The sequence below is a fragment of the Falco biarmicus genome, chromosome Z (assembly GCF_023638135.1).
Source record: "Falco biarmicus isolate bFalBia1 chromosome Z, bFalBia1.pri, whole genome shotgun sequence".
In the NCBI taxonomy this organism is placed as follows: Eukaryota; Metazoa; Chordata; class Aves; order Falconiformes; family Falconidae; genus Falco; species Falco biarmicus.
Window position 1 is genome coordinate 73,086,250 of NC_079311.1, and position 21,786 is coordinate 73,108,035.

The 21,786-nt window shown below is 40.2% G+C and overlaps 1 protein-coding gene across 1 annotated transcript; it reads left to right on the plus strand.

The window, feature by feature from the left end:
- The first annotated feature begins 903 nt into the window (after positions 1-903).
- AMACR (alpha-methylacyl-CoA racemase) lies at positions 904-20,747 on the plus strand. The gene is made up of 5 exons (XM_056324846.1): positions 904-1,273; positions 3,591-3,734; positions 6,184-6,344; positions 11,264-11,450; positions 19,946-20,747. The coding sequence occupies exons 1-5, from the start codon at positions 1,024-1,026 to the stop codon at positions 20,353-20,355; spliced, it is 1,152 nt and encodes a 383-aa protein (XP_056180821.1). The 5' UTR covers positions 904-1,023; the 3' UTR covers positions 20,356-20,747.
- Positions 20,748-21,786: the final 1,039 nt, after the last annotated feature.

Consider the following 21,786-nt stretch of genomic DNA (forward strand, 5'->3'; position numbering starts at 1 on the left):
AATCCAATGCCTGTTTCACCACCTCCCCTGGATGAATGTCTGTTCCCTCCAGCAACCTAAAGAGAAACAAAACGACCAGGGTCTCCAGCCGAACCTGGCGGCTCTTCTGGCAGGTTGCATTAAAAGAGCAACTGTGCATGAATGTGGGCTTTATTAAACCTGGTCTGATTTAACCAAACACAAGCCCCTGTGCTCTGCTCAGGGGATACAGGAGATGTTTCTGCCCGAAGCTCCGTGATGCTGCTGGCCGGCAGAAGGGTGCTGGGCTGATGGCCTCCGTGGTGACCGTCTTCCCTTTGTGGCACCGCTGAGCTAACACCTTCACACGGGTGCACTGCGAGCATCGAGACCTTGATTAAAATTTGTACTTTTTTGAAACCCCGGCGGCGTACCTTCCACGGACAGCCGCGTCTGCCCTGTCCTGACCAGGTCTAGCAGGGGCTGCCCAAGGTGTTGCTGCCCCAGCACTGGGCTCTGCCCCTCCAGCAGAGGCCACAGGCTGGTGTAGCGAGCGTTAACAGGTCCAGGCAGCCAGTTTAAAGGCACATGTGGTGACACACACACCCCACACACCCCCCCAGTTTTTATCAGCTCTTCGGCTAATACACCCCAGCGTGTGACCCAGGGAGGCTGCGGGGCCGGTACGCGATGGCTGACGCCGGGGAGGTTCTCCGAGAACGGGTACTGATTTTCACTTTCCCCGCTGCCTGCCCGACCGCCGGCAGCCAGAGAACGCCCCCCTCCTGACCAGACCCCCGGGGCAGCGGGGCGGCCTCCGTGCAGCGCGGGGGCCCGGGAGCAAGCAGGGGCCGCTCCAGGGGCGAGGGCCACGCCAGCCTCCTCAGGCCCCGGGCAGCAACGCCGAGCACAGGCGGGGAGGGTGCTGGCACCGCCCGCCCCGCCCGGCACAGCGAGGCTGGCGGGGGCGCTCAGCCCGGCCCCGGGCCCGCCGCGGCGGCGCGGGCGGCCGTTAAAGGCGGCGGCGGGGATCGACGTCTCGGCGCTCGGCAGGCGGCAGCCGCCATGGCGCTGAGCGGGGTGCGAGTGCTGGAGCTGGCGGGCCTGGCGCCGGCGCCTCTCTGCGGCATGATCCTCGCCGACTTCGGGGCCTGGGTGGTGCGGGTGGACCGGGCGCCCCGCTCCGCCGTGGCCACCGACGTGCAGGGCCGCGGCAAGCGCTCCTTGGCCCTCAACCTCAAGCGCCCCCCGGGCGCGGCGGCGCTGCGGCGGCTGTGCTGCGGGGCGGACGTCCTCATCGAGCCCTTCCGCCACGGTGAGGCGGCGGCCTTGGGGGCCGGGGTCGGCCCTGGGCGGGAGGGGGGCGGCCTGGCGGAGCCGCTGTGGTGCGAGCGGCAGCGAAGGGCCGTGGGCCGCGGTGCTGAGGGGACGGCTGTCAGCCCGTGACCTCTGGGAATGCGTGGTTGGAAGTGGGAAGGGCAGGGCCCATGGCGGTTGTCTCCTGGGACTGGGTGGAAAGTGCCGCGGGGCCGACCGGGGTCTGTGCGGCGCGACAAGCCCTGCCAGCGCCGGCGGGACGGGACGGCGCCGCGGAAGGTGCCCGGCCGGGGCCCTGCCCCACTGGCCGGGACACAGAGCAGGTGTCTGGGTGGCACCCGGGGGTGTCTGCGCCGAGGGGTCCGCCGGGCGCCGGCCCCGGGTGCGCTCAGGCCTGCCGATACAGTTCACCTCACATTTGCACTGTTGGTACGTGGGTCAGACACAGCAGATAGTGGTCTAAGTCTCAGAGCTTACTATTCCTCTGAAGACTTAGAGATCTGACATGCTCTTTGTTCATAAACCGCGCTCGGGCGTTCATCCGCTGCTCAAGCGCGGGCGGTTTCAGCATCCCCGCTGCACCTCCAGGATGGTCCGGGGTGAGCAGTACCGCTGTGAACAGTATCGTCGCAGTCAGGTTGTAGGGGGCTTTGCGCAGCCAGATCCAGTTGAAGATGTCCCTGCTGGTTGCAGGGGGTTGCACCAGATGACCTTTAAAGGTCCCTTCCAACCCAAACTGCGCTATGAATGATTGTGCTTCAGCGAGGAGCCAGCTGAAGTGCTGTGGCGTTTCTGCAGTCGGTTTAGAAATACAAGGCTGTAGCAAGTGAAGCATCACACATCATAAACAGGCTCATGTAACCTTGTCACAGGTAATGCTTTTCTTTCTGAAGGCAAGGTTTTATGACTATGATGGTTTTTACCTTAAGAGTTTCTTGTGTTGTGCCTCAGAAGCTGTGCAAACAAAATTAAGCCATTCAATTCCATTTCTGATTGTAACTAGTCTTCTATTTTCTAATAGGATGTATTTTTTTCTTATGGAAATTTCTGTTTTCTTTAGTTTTGTTTGCTTTTTTTTTTTTTTTTTTAATCTGGAAATGCAGGTAATTTTGTAACTAGCCAATATTAGGTTTTATGGGCCTGTAACTGAGCTAGGCAAATCTGTGATCCAGCATGAAGCTGGTGTGAGCCAATGAGAAGGTGAGGGCCCAAGTGGCAGGAGGGTTTCTTTACATACACATGTACCATTCACCTTTTGACAATGACTTTGTGACACCAGGGGTAATCTGGCACCCAGTTCTCACTAGTGCTTGTGAAAATCTTGCTTCATGAAATTTCACTTTGTCCTTGGCATGACAAGTAAGGAAGATACTTGCCACTGCCTTGGAAGTGAGACAACAGAAACAGAGCTTAAGGAATTTGAAGATTTAGTAACATTATGGACTAGTCTGTGAAACAAGTTGCAATAATAGACTCTAGGGTGGAATAGGCATTGAAGTTACATCATGCCTTCCCCTCCAAAATGTGTCTTCCTGTAGTGTCAGTATAGATTATAGGCCATGGTCTGACCAAGCTGACTGAGACAATAAAAAACTGTCATGTTTTACAACTTGAAATTGCTTCTTTTGAAACTGCAAGATCAGAGTTTGTCTTGATTATTGTAAACCCATGCTGACCAAATCTACATTTCATTGATTTCTAAAAGTTCCTTACTTTCTGCATTACAAAAGAACACATTTTCTTTTGTGCAATTGTTGCATATAATTTGTGGAAGAGTGGCACAATCCATTTGCATCAATGACTTAAGAGGAACACATGGGGTACAGAGGGGGTAGTATGGTGAGGAAAGTATATTCCAATGAAAGAGGAAAGCAATTTCAGGTCATTTTAATGTGGAAAACGTAAGATTTTGCTCTCTCTCCCCTTCCTCTCCCCTTCCTCCCGCCCCCCCCCCCCCCCCCCGCTATTTTTTAACAAGCTTTTTGATAGATTTCTGTCTCATTCAGCAGTACATGGATTACAGCAAGCTGTATGGCAAACTTTTGGAGAAGTAAAACAGGAAAAAAAGCTGAAAAAAAGGAAGAATCCTAAAGCTTAATTTCCACTCAATTGTCTTGTATTCAAACTGTATGGAGTATGTTGGTAATTTATAATGTTCTGGCTGTTCACATGGTAATATGGGTACTGAATTAGAATGTGTTACTTCATAAATTGCAGTTCAGATCTGTTGTTGTATATTAACTTTGAACCATGTATATTTTGAATCTTAAGAAAAGTAAACATGAATTAGGATTCTGTGCCTTTGTCTTTTTAAGGTGTCATGGAAGAACTGGGGCTTGGTCCAGAGATCCTTCTACAGGAGAATCCCAGACTCATCTATGCTAGACTTACTGGGTTTGGCCAGACAGGAAAATATGCTAGATCTGCAGGTCATGACATCAATTATTTGGCTTTATCAGGTACGCTGTAATTTCCTGTCAAATAAGGGTTTTTACCCCCTTAAATCAAGACTCAAGAATGTATTGAAAGGTTATTTGCAGGTAGCTCAAATTATTAGAAGTGCAGTCTGATTGAACAGCTGAGCACATCTGAAGTGTCTCTGTTGGTGAAAGCGTTTCCTTCTCTTTCCTGCTTCCTTTAAGTCAGCTCTGGCACTTGCTTAACCCCTCTGTAAGCTCCCTCACAAGTCAAAAATGGGCCGGGAGAAATGAGGATATTTTCCCACCAGGTTATTGAGGTGAAGCAGTTAATTAAGAGATCCAACAAACATAAAGTCTGCACAAGAAAGGAAGAAACATGGGCTGGACGGGCTGCTCATTCTGGCGGCAGCAGTGAGCTGTTAGGCTGGATCAGCGTGTCTTCTCAGGCCTTTTCCTGTGTGCTATTTTATCTGAACAAAGTTTTCCTCTTTGAAGAGAGGGCTGAAGTTTTTTTGCATTTTTGTCTTTCTTCAGGGCCTCTCTCCTAGAAAATCTCTATGCTTATAATTCCAAAAGGGCTGCAGGCTATTTTGCGTGTATGTGGGCAGGTTTTTTTGAGCAAAGAGCTAGGTGGCCTCAGCCATTTGAGCTTTTGCGCTTTTCTGCTTGATACCAACCAGAAGAAAAGCAGGCTTAAAATAAAGTGCCAATGCATTGCTTCCTTACGGTGTTGTAACAGTATGCTGTTCTTAAGTGTCATGATTCTGCAAGTATGCAGTAACAATAATAAAATTACTCAACTCTGTTGATAGCAGTCAGCGTGGCCCCACCTACTGGTGTTCACGCTGCTGCTGTCTCTGCTGCTTCTCTGAGCCTATGAGGGGGGGAAAGTGGCCCAAAACTTCTTGGATAAAGTATTTCTTTTAGCCCCAGCAAAAGGCCAGGTACTGTAGATGTGGTGATCCTGTATCACCTGCTCTGGGAAGTTGTGTTGTAGAGTTAAGTTTCTTCAGAGATTTGTTCAGTCTTCTCTCATTATCTAAGATTGTCAGAGATTAAAAGAGTAAAGAAAGGATGCCTCATTTGAAACGCTTTTGACTTCATGTCCAGATGATCTCAAAGTATTATGATATTTTTACTTATTAGCATAGGCAAAGAGTCAGTAGAGGAACAGCATAGTACATCAGTACCTTAGACTGTAGTACTTTTTGTTTACAAAAATAAGTGCTGTTTTCTCTGGAGCTGGTTTAATCAGTGGTATTTTGGTTAGTGATACCTTCCTAAAATGAAATAATTTTGCTTGAAATTTCACACAAGTTGTTCTGCATATTTAAAGGAAATAGGACGAGGTATTAGAGAGGTGTAATTTCTCAAAAATGGTATCTCGTCCCCTGATTATTTTCCTGATGAACTTTGGCTTTCTTTAACTAAAAATGGCTTGCATTAGGAACTCCAGATATAAGTTATTATGTTAATCTGCTGGTGCCTGTGACGACCTTTAGACTGTTAGAAGTGAGCCTTTAGTCAGCGACAGGGCTTTATGCTTACACTACAGGCTTTGGAAACTTCTTTATACAGTGCACTCATTTGCTTGCACTTAGGAAGTGCATTAGACCGTTAGCTAACTAAGCAGTGCATTAGAAGAAGCATGCAGTTCTCAGAAAATTTTGACCATCCGTGCTGCAAATCTTAGACCTTAAGCTACAGGCATAAGAGGCATGATCGTACTGCAGAGTTCCTTGCTTGCCTGAAGGGAGTCACTGTGAGGGAACTACAAAGAGTAAGGTGACAGTAAAGAGGTTGTTTAGGATAACGGAGAAACACTGGCAGGTTCAGAGGCTCTGTCTGAAGTAAACTGGCTTAGCCTTTCCTCTGTTCCCTTTAATTTCTGCATAATTGCTGGCATAAACATAGGTTCTCTGTGTCTATGTTGCATGCAGTCAGAGGTAACTTTTCTGTGTTATTCCTCTTACACGCAGCCTTTTTTCCCCAAAGGTATTGAAGAGGGAGGTTAGGCCTGACGTATGCTTATCAGCATGAAATCCTCTGTTATGATTATTATTCATGGGTTATGCGCACAGAAGACTGTACCTCTGCCTTTTTGCTTCGAAAGATTCAAAGAACAGCAATTTAAAGTTGCTTTGAGTCATGTTTATAATGCCTTTTGAATTTTTAGGGGGGAGGTTCTATGGATATACAAAGGTTTTTTAGATGAAGTTTTGTCTCTATGTAGGCAAATTATCAATGGTTTATTTGTGAGACTTTTATTAGTCTCTTTACTTAAATGCACTAATATGATTTCTTATATTCTTTTGTGAATTAAAGAGTACCTATTTGCTAAGACACAGCTGAGACAGAAAACTGTTGGTAGAATTTGCTTTATTTTTTGTTTACTTGCATAGTCTTAAAATAATGAAACTTTAATTGTAGAAATGAATATTTATAATTAATTTCATACTTACGTTTGCTTTGATTGCTCTACTGTCAGGTGTGCTGTCAAAGCTGGGTAGAAAAGATGAAAATCCTTATGCACCCATAAATCTTCTGGCTGATTTTGCTGGTGGAGGTGTCATGTGCGCATTGGGCATTATTACAGCCCTTTATGAACGTACCAAGTCTGGCAAAGGGCAGATTGTTGATGCAAGTATGGTAAGTTTGGTCTCAAGGAAGGTGGGGTTTCTTAGGTTTGCTTGTTTGGTTTTTTTTCTACTCTTAAGTCTGTAAAAGAGAGAAAATTGTAACTATTCATAAAGTTAAAAATTGAGAACTTGGGAAAGGGAAGGTAACTAATCTCATAAAATCACTATTTCTTCAGGTGCAAGCAGTTTTCACATATCCCTGTTGCCATAGCATCATTATGACATGGGACACATACTGTGGCTTTCCCCCTGTGCCATTCCCTACCTCTCCTTTTACCAGTCTGCCTTCTTCAGAAAATATTAGCTGTATATATTGGATGATACTGTCCTATTAGAAGCACTGTTCCCTTGAATAATTACACTGCTATGGATTATTGCCAAGAAGGTGATTTCAAACACTTTGTGTTAATGTGGCATAAAATAAATGAAAGGCTAAATTAGCTTAATGATTAATACTATGGATTTTTTCACTGCAAGGCTACCCGCTTACACACAGAGGAAAAATACATGTTTACATTTATCCTTGAAACCTATATTACCTGCAAGTGTTTTTTCTCTCTCTGTCTCTTTTTCTGTTTTTTTTTTATTAAAGAGCATTGCAATTAAAATTTTACCTCTGTTCGAGATGTTATGATACAGTGAAGGCTATGATTTGGACTTAAATATATTTTAAGTTTTAAAAAAATTATACTAATTGGAAAATGTCCCTTTATTGAAGAGGTCTTGAAGATAGGAGAACAGTACAGGATGTTGGCTGTCTTGACTTCAGTAAGTTTTTGACAAACTCGCATGACATTCTCAGAAGCAGGCCACAGCATTATGGTCTATATGAAAATTCTATGGGATCAGTGCAAAACTGGTCTAATTTTTTTTACCCCAGCAACAGTTATTAGTAGTTGATTGTCAAAATGAAAAACTTACCAGCTGGAGCTCTACAGATGTCTGTTGGGGTTGTTTTTCAGTGTTTTCTCCAATAAGCTGAATGATGGATGAGTGAGTTTTTAGTAAATTTACAGATAATACATGTGTGGGAAGAACATGGACACTTGGATTAGAATTGAAAATGACCTTTTCAAATTGGAGAAATGGCCTGAAAAAAATTGGCTGCAATTCATGGAGACCACTGCTCTGTAGTTCTTTTAGGCAGAAACAATTAGCTGCACAAATGCAGTATGAGAACAATTGGCTAAAGTACAATCCTGGGGGTTTGTAGTAGTCACAAGCTGAACATGAGTCAACAATGTCATGCTGTTGTAAAACACACACTCACTGTATTAGGATGTATAAACAGGAAACTGAGCCAACAAAGTTTCTGTAGTAATTCTTCTAATCTATTCAACATTTATAAGGCCTCGGGAAGATACTGTTTCTGATGCTGGCCATCATCTTTCACAAAAAAAATGAGCAATTTGAAGGAGTTTGAGAAACACAACAAAAATGATGTGAGTCTAAAAACGTGACCTACGAAGGAAAACTGAAGGAGTTTGTATATTTCTGAAGAAAAAACTGAATTGTGACAAGTCTTCAAATATTTAAAAAGATATTTCTTGTAGTTTGGAGTATTACCATATTTTCGCTATTGGTACTTTAAACCACTAAAAGAATTCGTTAAGGGAAGGAATCAATGTCAGTCAGTCCACTGATGTCCTAATGAGATCTGTGACTCATTGGGAATGGAATGTGTTGCGGTTTTTTGAGTTTTTTTTTTAAGCCCTCAAAACTTCTCAGTTTTTTCTTGTCTCATTATAACTGCAGAATTTACAGTTCCTTGCTGATGTTCCTGGCATCCTGTGAAATGGATGGAATATTGTCCAGTATCACGGGATGTACTTTACCTGGCATTTTGTTATGTTCCTTTCACTTGAACAGACTTTCAGTGAGACAATTGAAAAACGTAATATGCATCAGCAGCAGCAAAGACAATTAAATAGACCGGGTTGATGAGCCTGCTTTTATGTCTAAATATCATGGAAGTAGATATTTTAAGATCATAATACTGCAGCAATATTTCAGCTGTAATTTTGTTTTAACATTCTTTTTTATTTAGTAGGCCTATTACTTAAGCTGTTTAGGTGGTCTGAATCTGACACATGGTGGAATTTTCTGTGGTAGAAGAGGGAAAATGAATTTCTTTTTTTAGCAGCTTTTTCCCCTCAGGATTACTTTTGTTTTCATCTTCACAGGTTGTTTTCCTGACCACTTGTTTATTTTTTTCTTTTATAGCAATGCCTACTTTTCTGAAGTAATCTAAAAAAAATAATTATTTCTTGTCTTTAAGGCTAGTAATTCTAGATTGAGATCCAGATTTTTGTTACAGAAGAATTTGTTATTTATCTTTTATTTCTAATTACTATGCTGAAAGCTGAAAATGGCTTGAGAGCTTCTTATGATCGGTAATACACACATGAGGAACTCCTCCAGTTAGTGAAACTAAACTAATACAAAAAGAGCATAGAGGGGATCAGTTGAAGGGCTAGATCTGCATCATCTGTTCACAGTGTCTAGTGTTGTTGTTGCACTGCGGAAAAAGTAGATGCTGGGTCCAGCGTTTCAGCTGTCTACATTAGGAGAATTAGATGCCTGATCTGGATTGGTACATGTTAGTTGCTGCCTGTTCTCCTGGACATTAAAGGGATCATAGGTATCTTACAGTGAGCCTGATAGTTCCCATGGGCTGAGTAGGCTGTGGAGTGGACACCGCAAGAACCATGTCAGTAGGCACAATTGTACGTCTGCGCTCTTGCACCACACTGGAATAGAGGCATGTGAGTCGGGGCCACATTTAAGTTTGCTCCAAATTCAGACACAGAGCCTTCTACTGATGGTGGGCATCTGACCAAGCATGACTCACCCTTTGTGAAAAGACAGCCACAAAAGAGGATGGTGGGTAATGAACACTTGCATAATAGTCTCGTGGCAAGAGCATTTAGGTGTCCAGCAGAAGACTGGGGTTCCGTGTTTTTCTCAGCCTGGAGGTATTAAAAATCAAACCTCCCACATCCTAGAAGCATTCATCAGTCATGAGGATAAAGATTTCGTTGGTGTGGATTCACGCTCAGTTTTGTTTGAACTGTTTCACTCTGCAAGAAGGAACAGAAGGCTTTTGGAGCCAACGGGTCACCCAGTGGGGTGGTGCCTCTGGATTCTTGTTGCTGCTTCAGACCGCTGGTGTTTTTAACATGAAGGAACCATCAACTGAAACACATAGCTCTTACTGTATAATCATTCTGCCATTAGGCTTAAGTGGAGTCTCCCCATGTTGTCCTTTTCAAGTTTTAAAGAACGTGACCATGTTAATGTGTGTGGTGTTTTTTGAGCATGCCTCTGGGCATTTGGTGTAGATGTTAGACATCTTTTTACTTGTCTCTGAATTGCAGTGGGCCTCAGGCAGAAGCTAGCTGTCCAGTTGCCCAGCCAGGGATATTTCTAAAGTCCCTATACCAGTCCAAAACATACATGCTGTCTTAAAAATTCCTAAGTGTTTCCAGGGTAAGTAGCACTGTATGTAGGTACTGTAAGTAGTTCCATCAGCACCAAAATCTTATTTGCAGTTAGAGCTTATTCTGATGTTATCCCCATCTATTATTACTCTTACTTCCAGTGTGGTTTTGTGCACTTTTTTGTTGATGTGAGCAGTGCAAGATCAGATTATTAGTAAAGCAAACACTATTTTGATATCCTTGCAATCATTTTGCAAACATGTAGATGAAGGTATACAGTATTTTATCACATGGAAGTATTTTAATTGACTTCAACATGTGACAAGTGGGGCAGAAGTATTCCTGTCCTTGTGGCAGGTACTTGAGAAAGAAGCCAAGTAACACACATTAAATGGAGAAGCCGTAATGGCTAAATACTTCAAAGGTCTGCATGTTTTAATTTCTTGGTTAGAAAGGTAGAAACTGGTAGATCTTTCCACATGAAAATTCAGCAACTTTTTATTTTGGTACAATCTCTGTGCTTTTCTCTATAGACAATATTAGGTTAATTTTGCACAGCTGAAAATGCATGAATCAAAATGATACTCAAAATGATACAGCTCAGGTTTTTCTCTGGAATGTTTGTGGCCATATACTGTTACTGCCTCATGTTCTTTTACAGTTTTTCTAATGCAGTTGGAAGAAAATGGGTTATGCTGGTGAGCAAAACTGTAGGATGTGATTTGGCTTGGAAAGACTGGTACAAGCTTGATAATTATTGGAAGGCTGAACAAACTGAATTTTCATCTGGTGATATTCTACATAGACAAAATTTTAAGGAGCAAGTTGGAACGGGATTAATCATGTTTTCTAGTGTTTTCATCAGACACTTGCCTGTTTAGAGATTACTTTGCTATGTCTATATCACTGCCAGTGATGAGAGTGGGAGAGTAATTTTTTTTTTTACTTGGTTGATGGAGATGAGCTTCCTAGTTTACATGGTGTAAGAGAGCTTTAACCTTTTATTTCCTTCCAGTTTTCTTCTAAAAATAGCAGTCTTACTATAATCAGTAAATTCAAAGAGGTAGAGATAAAAATTTGATACTTACATCTTGATTTCCAGAAGTTTAGAAGGCTTGACAGCTGTCAGATGCTTCATGTTCTGTAGAGCCAAGAAGCTTGTCCCATCACCTAAAATTACATTCCCTTTGGGAACTCCTAATGATTCTAAAATTGCTAAACGAGGAAACTTTTTGCGTTGGAAGTGTGTTAGCTATCTGAAGCTGCATTATTACATTTATACTCATTCTCTAATTCTAGATGTTTTATTGTATGCAATATAAACTGTAACTGAAAATTCTAAAAACTGAACTGCTTGCTACAGATTTTGTCATTAAAAATCTTAAAGTACAGAACTGGTAGTAGTTTTCTGCTGTTTTGTTTTATGTAAGATTAAGGTAACATGCTGACTGATTTACTGAAGCTGTTACCTTTTCTTGTAATCTTCAAGGTAGAAGGAGTAGCCTACCTAAGTTCTTTCCTGTGGAAATCACAAAATTTGGGACTTTGGAACAGACCTCGAGGTGAGAACCTGCTGGATGGTGGTGCACCATTTTATGAGACGTACAAGACCTCTGATGGAAAATACATGGCTGTTGGTGCCATTGAGCCTCAATTCTATGAGCAGTTAATAAATGGTAAGTAGCTTGGAGTTGTTTCACATCATCAAAGCATGACTGAATGAATTCTTTAATCTTGGGTTTGATTCATCATGACATTGGTTATGTTGATTTCTTTGTAAAAGTGGAACATTTCTTGAAACAAATTGGGTAGTAGTATGCAGTTTAGTTAACTTTTTTCTTCTAGCAATTGATTTAGTTTTCATCCCTTCTTCATCTTACACTCAGAAACTGCACTTAAATTAGAGGTTTTCTTCTGGAGTTATGGTAATGGTAGTCAATGATGTGGCTGAAGCACTAAACAACTATTTTTGGAACCCACTTTTTTCAAGGGATTGTCAATATACTTTAGAAAGGAGACCTAATTCTTTGGTATTGCAAATAAAATTTCAAGCAATTTCAGTTATTTGTGATATGATTTTTTTTTAATAAAAACTATTTAAGTTGTTTCAGAAATCATATGTTCATTGGAACTAGTTCATAGTATTTCTTGGTAGAACAGGATTTTTCTAGAAGAAAAGCCAGCTTTATAAATTAATTTCAACCACACAATTTCGGAGTGCTTTTAGTGCCCAGCTATGGATATAATTTTTATATTTGACTGAATACTCTTAAAATATGACTAGAAGGTATAATATTTGAGAAATTAGAATGGGTCATGCAGAATAATTGTGTGAAGTTAAAACAGAAACTCGCAGGTGGCTCTTTACCTTTGAACTGTTTGTATACTTCAAGCTTTTGATCAGTTGTGCTGTTAGCTTCTTACTGGTTATTTAATTTTATAATAATTTGTTCTGTGATGCTCCTTTGGTAGATTGCTATGTTTTCCATACAGCATTTATAAAAATATAAAAAATTCAGAAAAGAATTTGTGTTTATTCTCTTTCCACTATTCTGAATATGAAGGATATAAAAAGTTCCAAATGCAGTTTTTGTTATGTTTAATAAGTAGAAGGAATACCAACAAAGGATATACCTAAAGTGGATGTGCTCAGTATTGTGTGAACGACTTTTGAATGTGCATGACTTACATGTGGTAAGTCTTTGGTGAGTGAGGGTGCCAGTGGAGTAACTCCGTATTCTTGCTCAGTCCCTCCCCACTGATTATTACTTAAATTGTAGCATGGGTTATGTTTACTGGTTTTGGCTGGGATAGAGTTAAATTTCTTTATAGCAGCTTGTATGTGGCTGTGTTTTGGATTTGTGTTGAAAATAGTGATGGTAACACAGGGATCTTTTAGTTACAGCTGAGCAGAGCTTATACAGCATCAAGGCCTTTTCTGCCTCGCCTGCCACCCCACCAGTGAGGGGCTAGGGGTGCACAAGAAGCTGGGGGGGGGCATAGCTGGGACAGCTGACCCGAACTGACCAAAGGGGTATTCTGTACCATATGATGTCAGGCTCAGCAATAAAACTAGAGGGGGAGGTTGGCAAGGGGGTCCCTGCTTGGGGGACTGGCTGGGCATTGGTCAGTTGGTGAGCATCATTGTTGTTTTTGTTTGCATCATTGTCTTTCTTGGAGTTTTTTTTTCTTCTCTCTTTGTTATCTTTCCCCCTCCCCCCTTAACATTTTTAATATTATTAATATTATTATTTTGTAATTACTAAACTGGTTTTATCTCAGCCCACAAGTTTCTTTCTCACTTTTACCCTTCCAGTTCTCCCCTGATCCTGCTGGGGGAAAGGGGGCTGAGTGAGTGGGTGTGTGTTGCTCATTTGCCAGCTGGGATCAAACCACGGCAATTTCTCTCGTAGGGAAGTGCCAGCTCAGCCCCAGTCAACTGCATTGTGCCAACAAGAGCATAGTCAGTGCTGGGGCCTGCACTTCCAAGAGTTTTTGAAATACAGAAGCATGATAAAATGAAACGAAGGTACAGGGGTTGTAAGGTGGGGTATGCCTTTGGTAAGTAGGATCCCAAAGAGAGATCTTGTTCTGTATGCTTTGGTTTTGTTCTCTTGCAACCTGTGATGCTCCCGAAGTTCTTGCACATCTGTGGCTGTAAATGACTGCTTTTCTTGTGCCACGGTCAAAAAGGGCCATGCAATTGCATAGAATATCCAGACTGGTACATAGTGATGCATCAAATGTATAAGGCAGGCTCCTGGAGTAACAACAGGGACATGTCCATCATTATGTGCTGCCCCCAGATCACTGTCAAGTTTGGAAGAGCCATGTTCTTTGGCTGAAGAAGTTGGTAATTTGTCCCTCGTTGTGCTAAGAAAAACAACTTGTTTGCAAGCTCCAGTTCTAAGCTACTCGCTCTTGAAAAAGAAAGTATATAGTTGATAATTCTGCACTTTGCAGTTCTTTGAAATGTTATTCTCATCCAGTCCCTTGAGACTTTTTTGCTTACAAGAAGTGGAGTTGGAGAACAAAAAGAAATATAAAACAGTATCAAAGTAGAATGTAAGCTTTTGCGCTGGAAGTTAGGGAATTTGGAATTCCAATACATGTCTTCAGGGAGAATGCCTGTATCTAATATAAAGGAAACAAGAAAAGAGAAAGTCTGCTTACTTAAATACCCATATGTCTGGTTTAAAGTGATAAAACACTGACCTATAGTATTCATGGCTGCAGGATTTTATTCTTCTCCAGAGATTAAGTTGAATTGAACTTACTTTTAAGCTATAAGAGTGGGATGGAATCTTTATTTGTTCAAAAAGAAAATGAATTCTGTAATGAAGTCTGGTCTTGTTTGTCACTTATTCTCCGTGAACCTTTGCTGGACACTCCAGCTGCCTTCTATTGATCACTGCTACAGGGCAAGACTGAGGCTTTTCTCTCTCAACCAGACAGCCAGCTTATCTAGAAAGAAGCTCTGATGGATGAATCCAGTGGCCAGGCAATATAATATGATCACTGACTGGTCTCTGTCTTATTTAGATAACTGTTTTCTGACAAAAATGCTAAAAATCTCTGTTTTTCTCTTAGTTATTTCTCAGAAATTTAGGGCATAAAGTTGGAGCCACAACTGTGGATCCATCTGCCTATGTTGGGGCACGCACATTGGACAACTTTATTTTCATGTTTGAAAGTATTCCTTATGCTTACAATGCTCAGAAAGGGCTTGACTTTTAACAGCTTAAGCTTCAAAAACAGTTATTCCAGCAATAAAGAACTGGTGCATCTGTTTGTAAGTAAGCAACACCTGCAGTCACAGCTGTGTGTGTTTCAGGCTGTTTCTGTCATATTTTAAAAATGCAGCATACAGACTACAGTCTTCTATGGAAATTGTGCTTATTGCCTTTATTGTATCACAATCTGTACTTGTTTATAGTCAATCAGTTTTCTTTGTTTATTTTGTAAGAGGTATGTTGTTTAAAGTATCAGACCAATTCAAGTTTTTTTCACAATGCTGCATTTAAAATAAGTGGTCTTTCGTTAATTGTAGTTTAGGTGCATATTATGAATTGTTCAGATTTTCACATAGGAAATATTTATCCTGTGCAGTTAGTTACGGTTGCAAGTTTTCTGAAGTAAGTGTACTAAATCAGGACAGCAGATCCTTCTTGTGGTTTAGGGATTTTTTTTTTCCTTTCTGGGGTATCTATTGCAGAAATTCATTTCAAAATTTAAGCCTTTGAATGTTCTAGGGAATTAAAAACTGCTTGTGAGAATGTATTGCTCATTCACAAACCCAGAGAGCTTTGACTTAGGCTGAATTGTCAGTCCCAGGCATTAATTCCCTGCTTTGAAGTAGTTTTAAAATGGTATGTGCCAGTTAAAAATTCCATAATTTTATTTCATACCTTTTCCCCATAATTCTGGTCATTTCTGCTGATGAACAATTTGGTGCTGTTCCAGATAGAATATGTTCAAAAGCCAGAGGGTAGGTTACTTTTGACACACCTATATAATGATAATGCAACACCCATATCCTTGTAAATGTAAGAGTTGCAGATTTAAAGATTGCAGAATTGAGAAAGGAACATGATTTCTGAATCATTTCTCACTGCTCACAGAATTCTGCTTAGCAGAAGTGAAACTAATTTCCCTTTAGTTTTTGTTCAGTGTTTCCCTGCAGAATTAGGAACCCAGTGCTGGACCCGCGTGCAATTAATGACATGGCAGGGAAAGTTCTTAAGGGGTCTGCAGAGGGAAACTTAAGTTTAAAATGCAGAATCTTTGAGAATATTATATAAAATAGATACAGTAAATAATTGCTGTAGTAGCTGTAGTATTAGGAATTGTATTCTGGGCTCACTATAGACTATTGGATGTTAACAAGCACGCTGTAATCCTTTCGCTTATATTGATTTTATTACTACAGAAGTCAACCAATAAATATCTAGAATGCCTTTGCATCTTATGAAAAATCTGATGTAAGAAACATGTGCTACTAATATTAAGTCTCAATGTTTTGACAGAGACAGAATGTCTTCCAACTGACCTGTAAATTGCTTCTGCAGGTTTCTTTTGATTTTTAGTAAATATGTGCTTAGTGTTGCTGTAGCCAGGCTACAAGAGGCATGGAGAACACAGTAAATGTTGTATATCAGGTGAGAGTAAAAGTTTGGTTCTGTGTTATCACATGGTGTAAAACTCAAGTTACATGAGGTAAACTTAGTATCAACTTAAACTGATGTGAAAAGCACTAACAATCACTAAAGTTCTGAACACGTATTTGATAGCACTGCTTTCTTACTACTATGATATTCCTATATTGTGTGACTTCTATTTAAAAAGAAGGAAAAAACTTAGGAAGCAGTTGAAAAACAGAGTTTACATCATTATGAAGGATTTCCACAGGGCTCTCCATTTTGTGATTATAAAGTATTGTGTACTGTATTAAAAATCTGCTAATGTACTGAATTCAATACGCTGTTGTCAAGACATGCAACGTGGATGAACAGTTTCCTCATTACATTTTACATATCCTCAGTTAATATAATGTTAAGTTTTATTTGAATTTACTTATCATTATAAGAATTACATTGTACAAGTACTGTAGAGGTCCACGTTCTTGCTGCATCAGAATATTTGCAATTGTGGTAATTAAATATGTCAACTTGGATTACAGCTATGGATGCATTTGCAGTGATGCTGTGGTAGTATTCTGGGCCTGATCAACCTTTTCCTGGACTGCCACTTTCTAAAAAATGATTTACATGGTTACTTTAATGAAATTTCACTACTGTCTTGGAATATTCTAAAGTTCAGTTCCTTCTCAGGATGAGAATTAATTATGTTTAGAGAGAGTGCAGTGACATATACCTTATGGCTGTGGATTGGGCCAAAATTAAGGATTCCCATATTAAATGGTTCTATTCAGTCATGTTGTGGTAACATAATTTCAAAATTACTGTGCTATGAGCATACAATTTGGAAAAGAAAATCAGCGAGTTAAATCAAGAAAATCCTGAACAAAGCTCTGCTAGGGATCCTAAATAAACTTTTAAAATGGTATGGCTGAAGTACTGCGAGAAACTGTTTGAATGATTTCCAATGTACCAAAGCAACTTTGCTGATTTATCTAATTAATTTTACTGTTTTCTTTCTCTTGAAATAGATGCCTGATTTTACTGCAGTTTGTCTAAGAAGATCTGTAGAAATAGAGATTTCAATTTGTTGCTTTAATAAATGACATGCAGATATATGTCAATAAAGCTATAGCATTTAAAGGAGACTTAAAGCTGTATCATTGTAAGGAGACTTAATTTGCTGTTTCTCAAAAATTATTTCAAAGCTGTACTAGGGTAGCTTCCTGGGCTTTTCTAAACAAAAATCCCTACTTGAAAATTTGAAATAAAAAGCCTTGGAAACAAGTTGTGATTGTCTTACCAGTTACTCTGTGTAAAAGATACTTCGCTTTTGATTATGTTGGGTGAAATCTGTCATCCTGTGGTATCCCAAACAATTCTGTGCTGTATAATTGTTCCCTTGTTGACGCAGTCACTCCTGCTGTGATTTTGTTCATCTGCACCACAAGTGGTTAGCACAGGCTGGAAAATGAGGAGCTGTAGTGCTTAAATGCTGTTGCTTTGTGCTATTTAAAGCTGAAGTCTTCAGTGGTCAGTGGAAAATGAGCATATAATATTAAATTCCAGGTTCTGCATATTGTTCTATTTTGCTAGAGCATGTACTCTTAGGTTCAGCCAACTTTCCATCCGGCATGATCTTCAAATATAATTGGTAATGGGGTAATGGCAGAGCTCTGTTCCTGTTGGACTGGCTACTAGAACCCAAACCATAATTAATAAGCAAATAAATACTTACGATGTTTCCAACTGACAAGACTGCATGTACTGAGACAGAATCTGGGATAGTTTGTTGTTACTTAGTGTTACTTACTGTGAAAGTGAATTTGCCTCTCATCCTAGTTCTTAAGTAAACTACATAGCAGTGTTCATCTTTAGTTTTATACTGTAAAGATTAATAATAAAATTAATTTTGAAAGCATTGTTAGCTTCTATTTAGTTATAGATGCTCAACCAGTACGAGTAATCTTCAGCTGATCTTTTTTTAGGTTGATATGATTGGTTATGAAGACTAGATTTTAAGTTTAGTGATCTAAGGCGCACATGACTTGGTAACTCAATAAGGACTGATGTTTACCTTGTAGTAATACTTACTCTGATATCTGTAGGAATCTCTAATAAGAGATGAAAATGCTTATTCTGACTTTGATTGTGTTGATTTTCTTCTAAACATGAACAACTTCAAGGCTGTATTTCTGCGTCTGGAGGTTGGCAATTTCTCTGTTTTCCTTTGCATTACCAAAGTAAGATTTCAAAGCATGTATTCATTTTCAGAGCTACTATTTAAGGATCTTGTGATCAACAGTGATATTCTTAAATATTCTGATAACCTGGGGGAGACTATGAGCCCCAAGAAGCGCATGTAGTAGAGATTATGAGCATTAAGAACTTGCATAGCAGAAGAATGGACATGATCTTCCTTTCTTCTCCCCTGTGTGGTTCAGTAGCTATATGTCTACACCTCTCAATGATAAAGAAGTGGTAGAAATAGATGATACAGGAAGTTTTTTCTGCCTATCTACAGCTAAAGATCAGAGGAGTTCTATGTAAATTATATCTACAAACAAGCATCTACTAGGTAAGCCTGCTAACAGGTGCAAGTCAAATCATCAATCTGATACCAGATATGCAAAGGTGTAAGAAAAAATGCTCAAAAATACATGTTTGCAGAACTCCACATTTTCTCTGCCTTTTAGTGTGGTTTTACTGTGGTTTTCTAAGCAGCTCCCTTTCTTTGTTAAGTATTATGGTGACAGTTGTTTTCTAGCCTTTCTAATTTCTTTCTTACCCTTGCTTTATCTGAATTTTTCCTGCTGTGTTCATGCTTCAGATTTTCAAGATGTGACTGTTTGGACAGCCTTGAATATACCACTTCTGATTTCTGTTTGGTATCATAGAGTCTGTTTATACCTGTGTTTGTACAAACTCCATTTTGAAAGTGTGGTTTAATTGCCTTTTCTCTTTCTTGTTTCTTACCTCCTTTTTGAGGTAAACCCTACAAAAAGTGAGAACAATTTTTGCACCTCCTTGGGGTAGGAGAATGGAAGAGCAGGGGTTGCAGAGAGCAGAATTCTTGAGAACAGGGACATCCTTCAGAGACATGGGAAGCTGGCAGCACAGGAGAGATGTAAATGCCCCAATGAGAGGGAAGGTGTTTAGTTAAGGAGAGGGCCTAGAATGTGCCTGTTCAAGAAATTTTCAGTACAAAGTCTGTGTGCCCATCTTCTGCTCCTGTGTCTCAGAAGGGATGTGCGTATTGCATACCTAGGTGGTCCATGCAACCAGTCTTCTGGGAAGCAGGGTTCTTAAGCAGTTAGTGAGTGTAAGGGCTGTGTGTTTCACTTTTCCAAAAGAGCGGCAGTGGAGAGTTGGAACCTGGGAAGTGTGCTGAAGAAGGGAGAGCCGCAAACACTGCTGGAGTCCATTTGGACTGAGGGAGTCAAGAAGCAGGTCACTCGGCCTGCAGGCACCTGCAGCTGAGCTACCCCATGCACATCAAGTCTGGGTATATCCATCCGCTCCATCTTCTCGTCTCTGGCATAGAGATAACCCGATTGTGTTGGACTTCAAACACTGTAGCCTCCTGAATGTCCAGCTTTGGCAGATGTAGTGGCTTCTATGAGATAAATATATTGCTGTAGTCCAAGACCCATTCAGCAGACTTTTGTGTTGCTATTCCAAGTAGAGAATGCAGTAACTATTACAGAAAATGTTCTCAAGACAAAATGTTATCTCTAGGCAGCTGCTGCTCTTATGAAGTGTTTATACAAATGAGTGTTTGTTATATGTACTTAGTTAAAAGGCTGTAGCTGATGTGGTTTAGTCTAAATGCAAATAATAGAACATTGTGTTCTGCTGCTCCCTCCCCCTCATAGATACCCTAATAAAGTTTGAAGTGACTTGTAGTTAGTATGCTCTGCTGTGTTGGGCTCTCTGCAAAACATTAGCTTCTCAAGGAACACACACGGTTATGGGCAGCACTTGCTAATGGGTCTAAGCTATTCTGTAATTGAACTTTGCTTTTCTCCTTTCAGGTCTTGGGCTAGGTTCACATGAACTTCCCAGTCAGTTGAGTTTCTCTGACTGGCCCGAAATGAAGAAAAAATTTGCATCCATATTTGCACAGAAGACACAAGCTGAGTGGTGCAGCATATTTGATGGTACTGATGCCTGTGTGACCCCTGTTTTATCCTTTGATGACGTTGCCTCACATCAGCATAACAAACAAAGGAGTTCTTTTATCAGAAACGATCAGGAAGAGATAAGTCCTAGACCTGCTCCTGTTCTATCAAGGACCCCTGCTGTTCCATCATTTAAAAGAGATCCTTTTATAGGAGAACACACAGAAGAGATACTTCTAGAATATGGATTTACTAAGCAAGAGATTGATAAACTTTATTCTGATAAAGTAATAGAGTTCAGTAAACCAAAAGCTAATTTATAATCTCTATGCAGATCAGACAAATTTCAGGCTGATACAGGAAATTTTTATGCATTAAAATTGAATTATATGACAAATAAATGTTTGCATGATACTGCTTTAAAATATTTTTTTAATAATTATTGAAGCATTAAATTTAATTGAAAACAATACAATAGGAGTTACTACTTGTGTACCTGGATGGTCTGCAGTCTAGAATGATGCCAAAATTGTGTTCTGAAGATCTACACAGTTTGCGGTTTAATAAGTAGCTGCAAAGCATCAAGATATTTCTTTAAATACTGTATCCTGTGAAATGTTTCTTTTAATTCTCAGTTGCATCCTTGCTTTGTAACATATGTAGTAATGACATAAAGGCAATACTTTTCATAAAATACAATTATATTCTTCCTAAATACGTGATTGTGTTGTTTACTCATAGATAAGAAGGGGTTCTTTCTCTCTATCTTACCATATTATTTCATTTCCCTATTCATACCAAAACAATGATTGAAATAATGCGGTTTTCTTATGTGCTGCTGTAGAGTTATTATCATGAAGAGACTGTGTTTAATAGCCTGACTATATTTTCTTCATGCAGTCTCTTGATGATACTACATTTGGAATTTCAGTTGCTAGGAAAATCACTTCAGAACAAAATTAAAATCACTTCGGGACAAAATTTAAAACAGCTGCTAAGTATTCATCCTTTCCTCTCTTTTTGGAAAGATGTTAAGCACCTTAGCTGCACATGTTTTAAACTATGGTTCTTGTGTGGTGGTTTTCATTTCCTTCAAAATTAAAATTTTTTTAATCATTTGAAACAGTCTTGTTCAAGGAAAAAGAAAATATGCTTTTGAAAAGAATTAGTTATATGGCTTTAATACAGGTTTCTTTAGTCCAACACATCAGGAATTATGATATGAGGATTTAGGGGTTTTGATGATTTTGTCAGACTGTTTACAAGGTTAGTTTGTTGCTTACAAAGACTTCCAAAGCTGAGATACACTTAGCTCTTTTTACATGTGTCATGACAAAAATGTCAGCATTGTTACTATAAAAAACCTGTTACATTCTACCACATAAACACTTTTCTGGAAGCAAGAATTATCTACTAGGATCAGTTTCCAGCTGATAATCACACTAATGTAAATTCCTGAGTATTATATACCTTTACAGTAAGATTTGCAATTTGCTTGGTCCGAGATGCATCTTGTGTTAGAGAAAAATAAACATCATCACATGTCATCTCCAGGGCACATAAGTGTTGACTTCAAAATCACTGAAGTCGGAAAAGCTCATATAACTTCAGCATAGGTTGGATCAGCCGCCTCACTCAGGTGGCTGACCTGCAAGGTACAGTTTTGGTATGTCACTGCAGATTTCTTTGAAGGCCTTCTCTTGGCAGGTAAGACTTTAAAAAACACCTAAGTGATCCTGAGATCCTTTATTTTT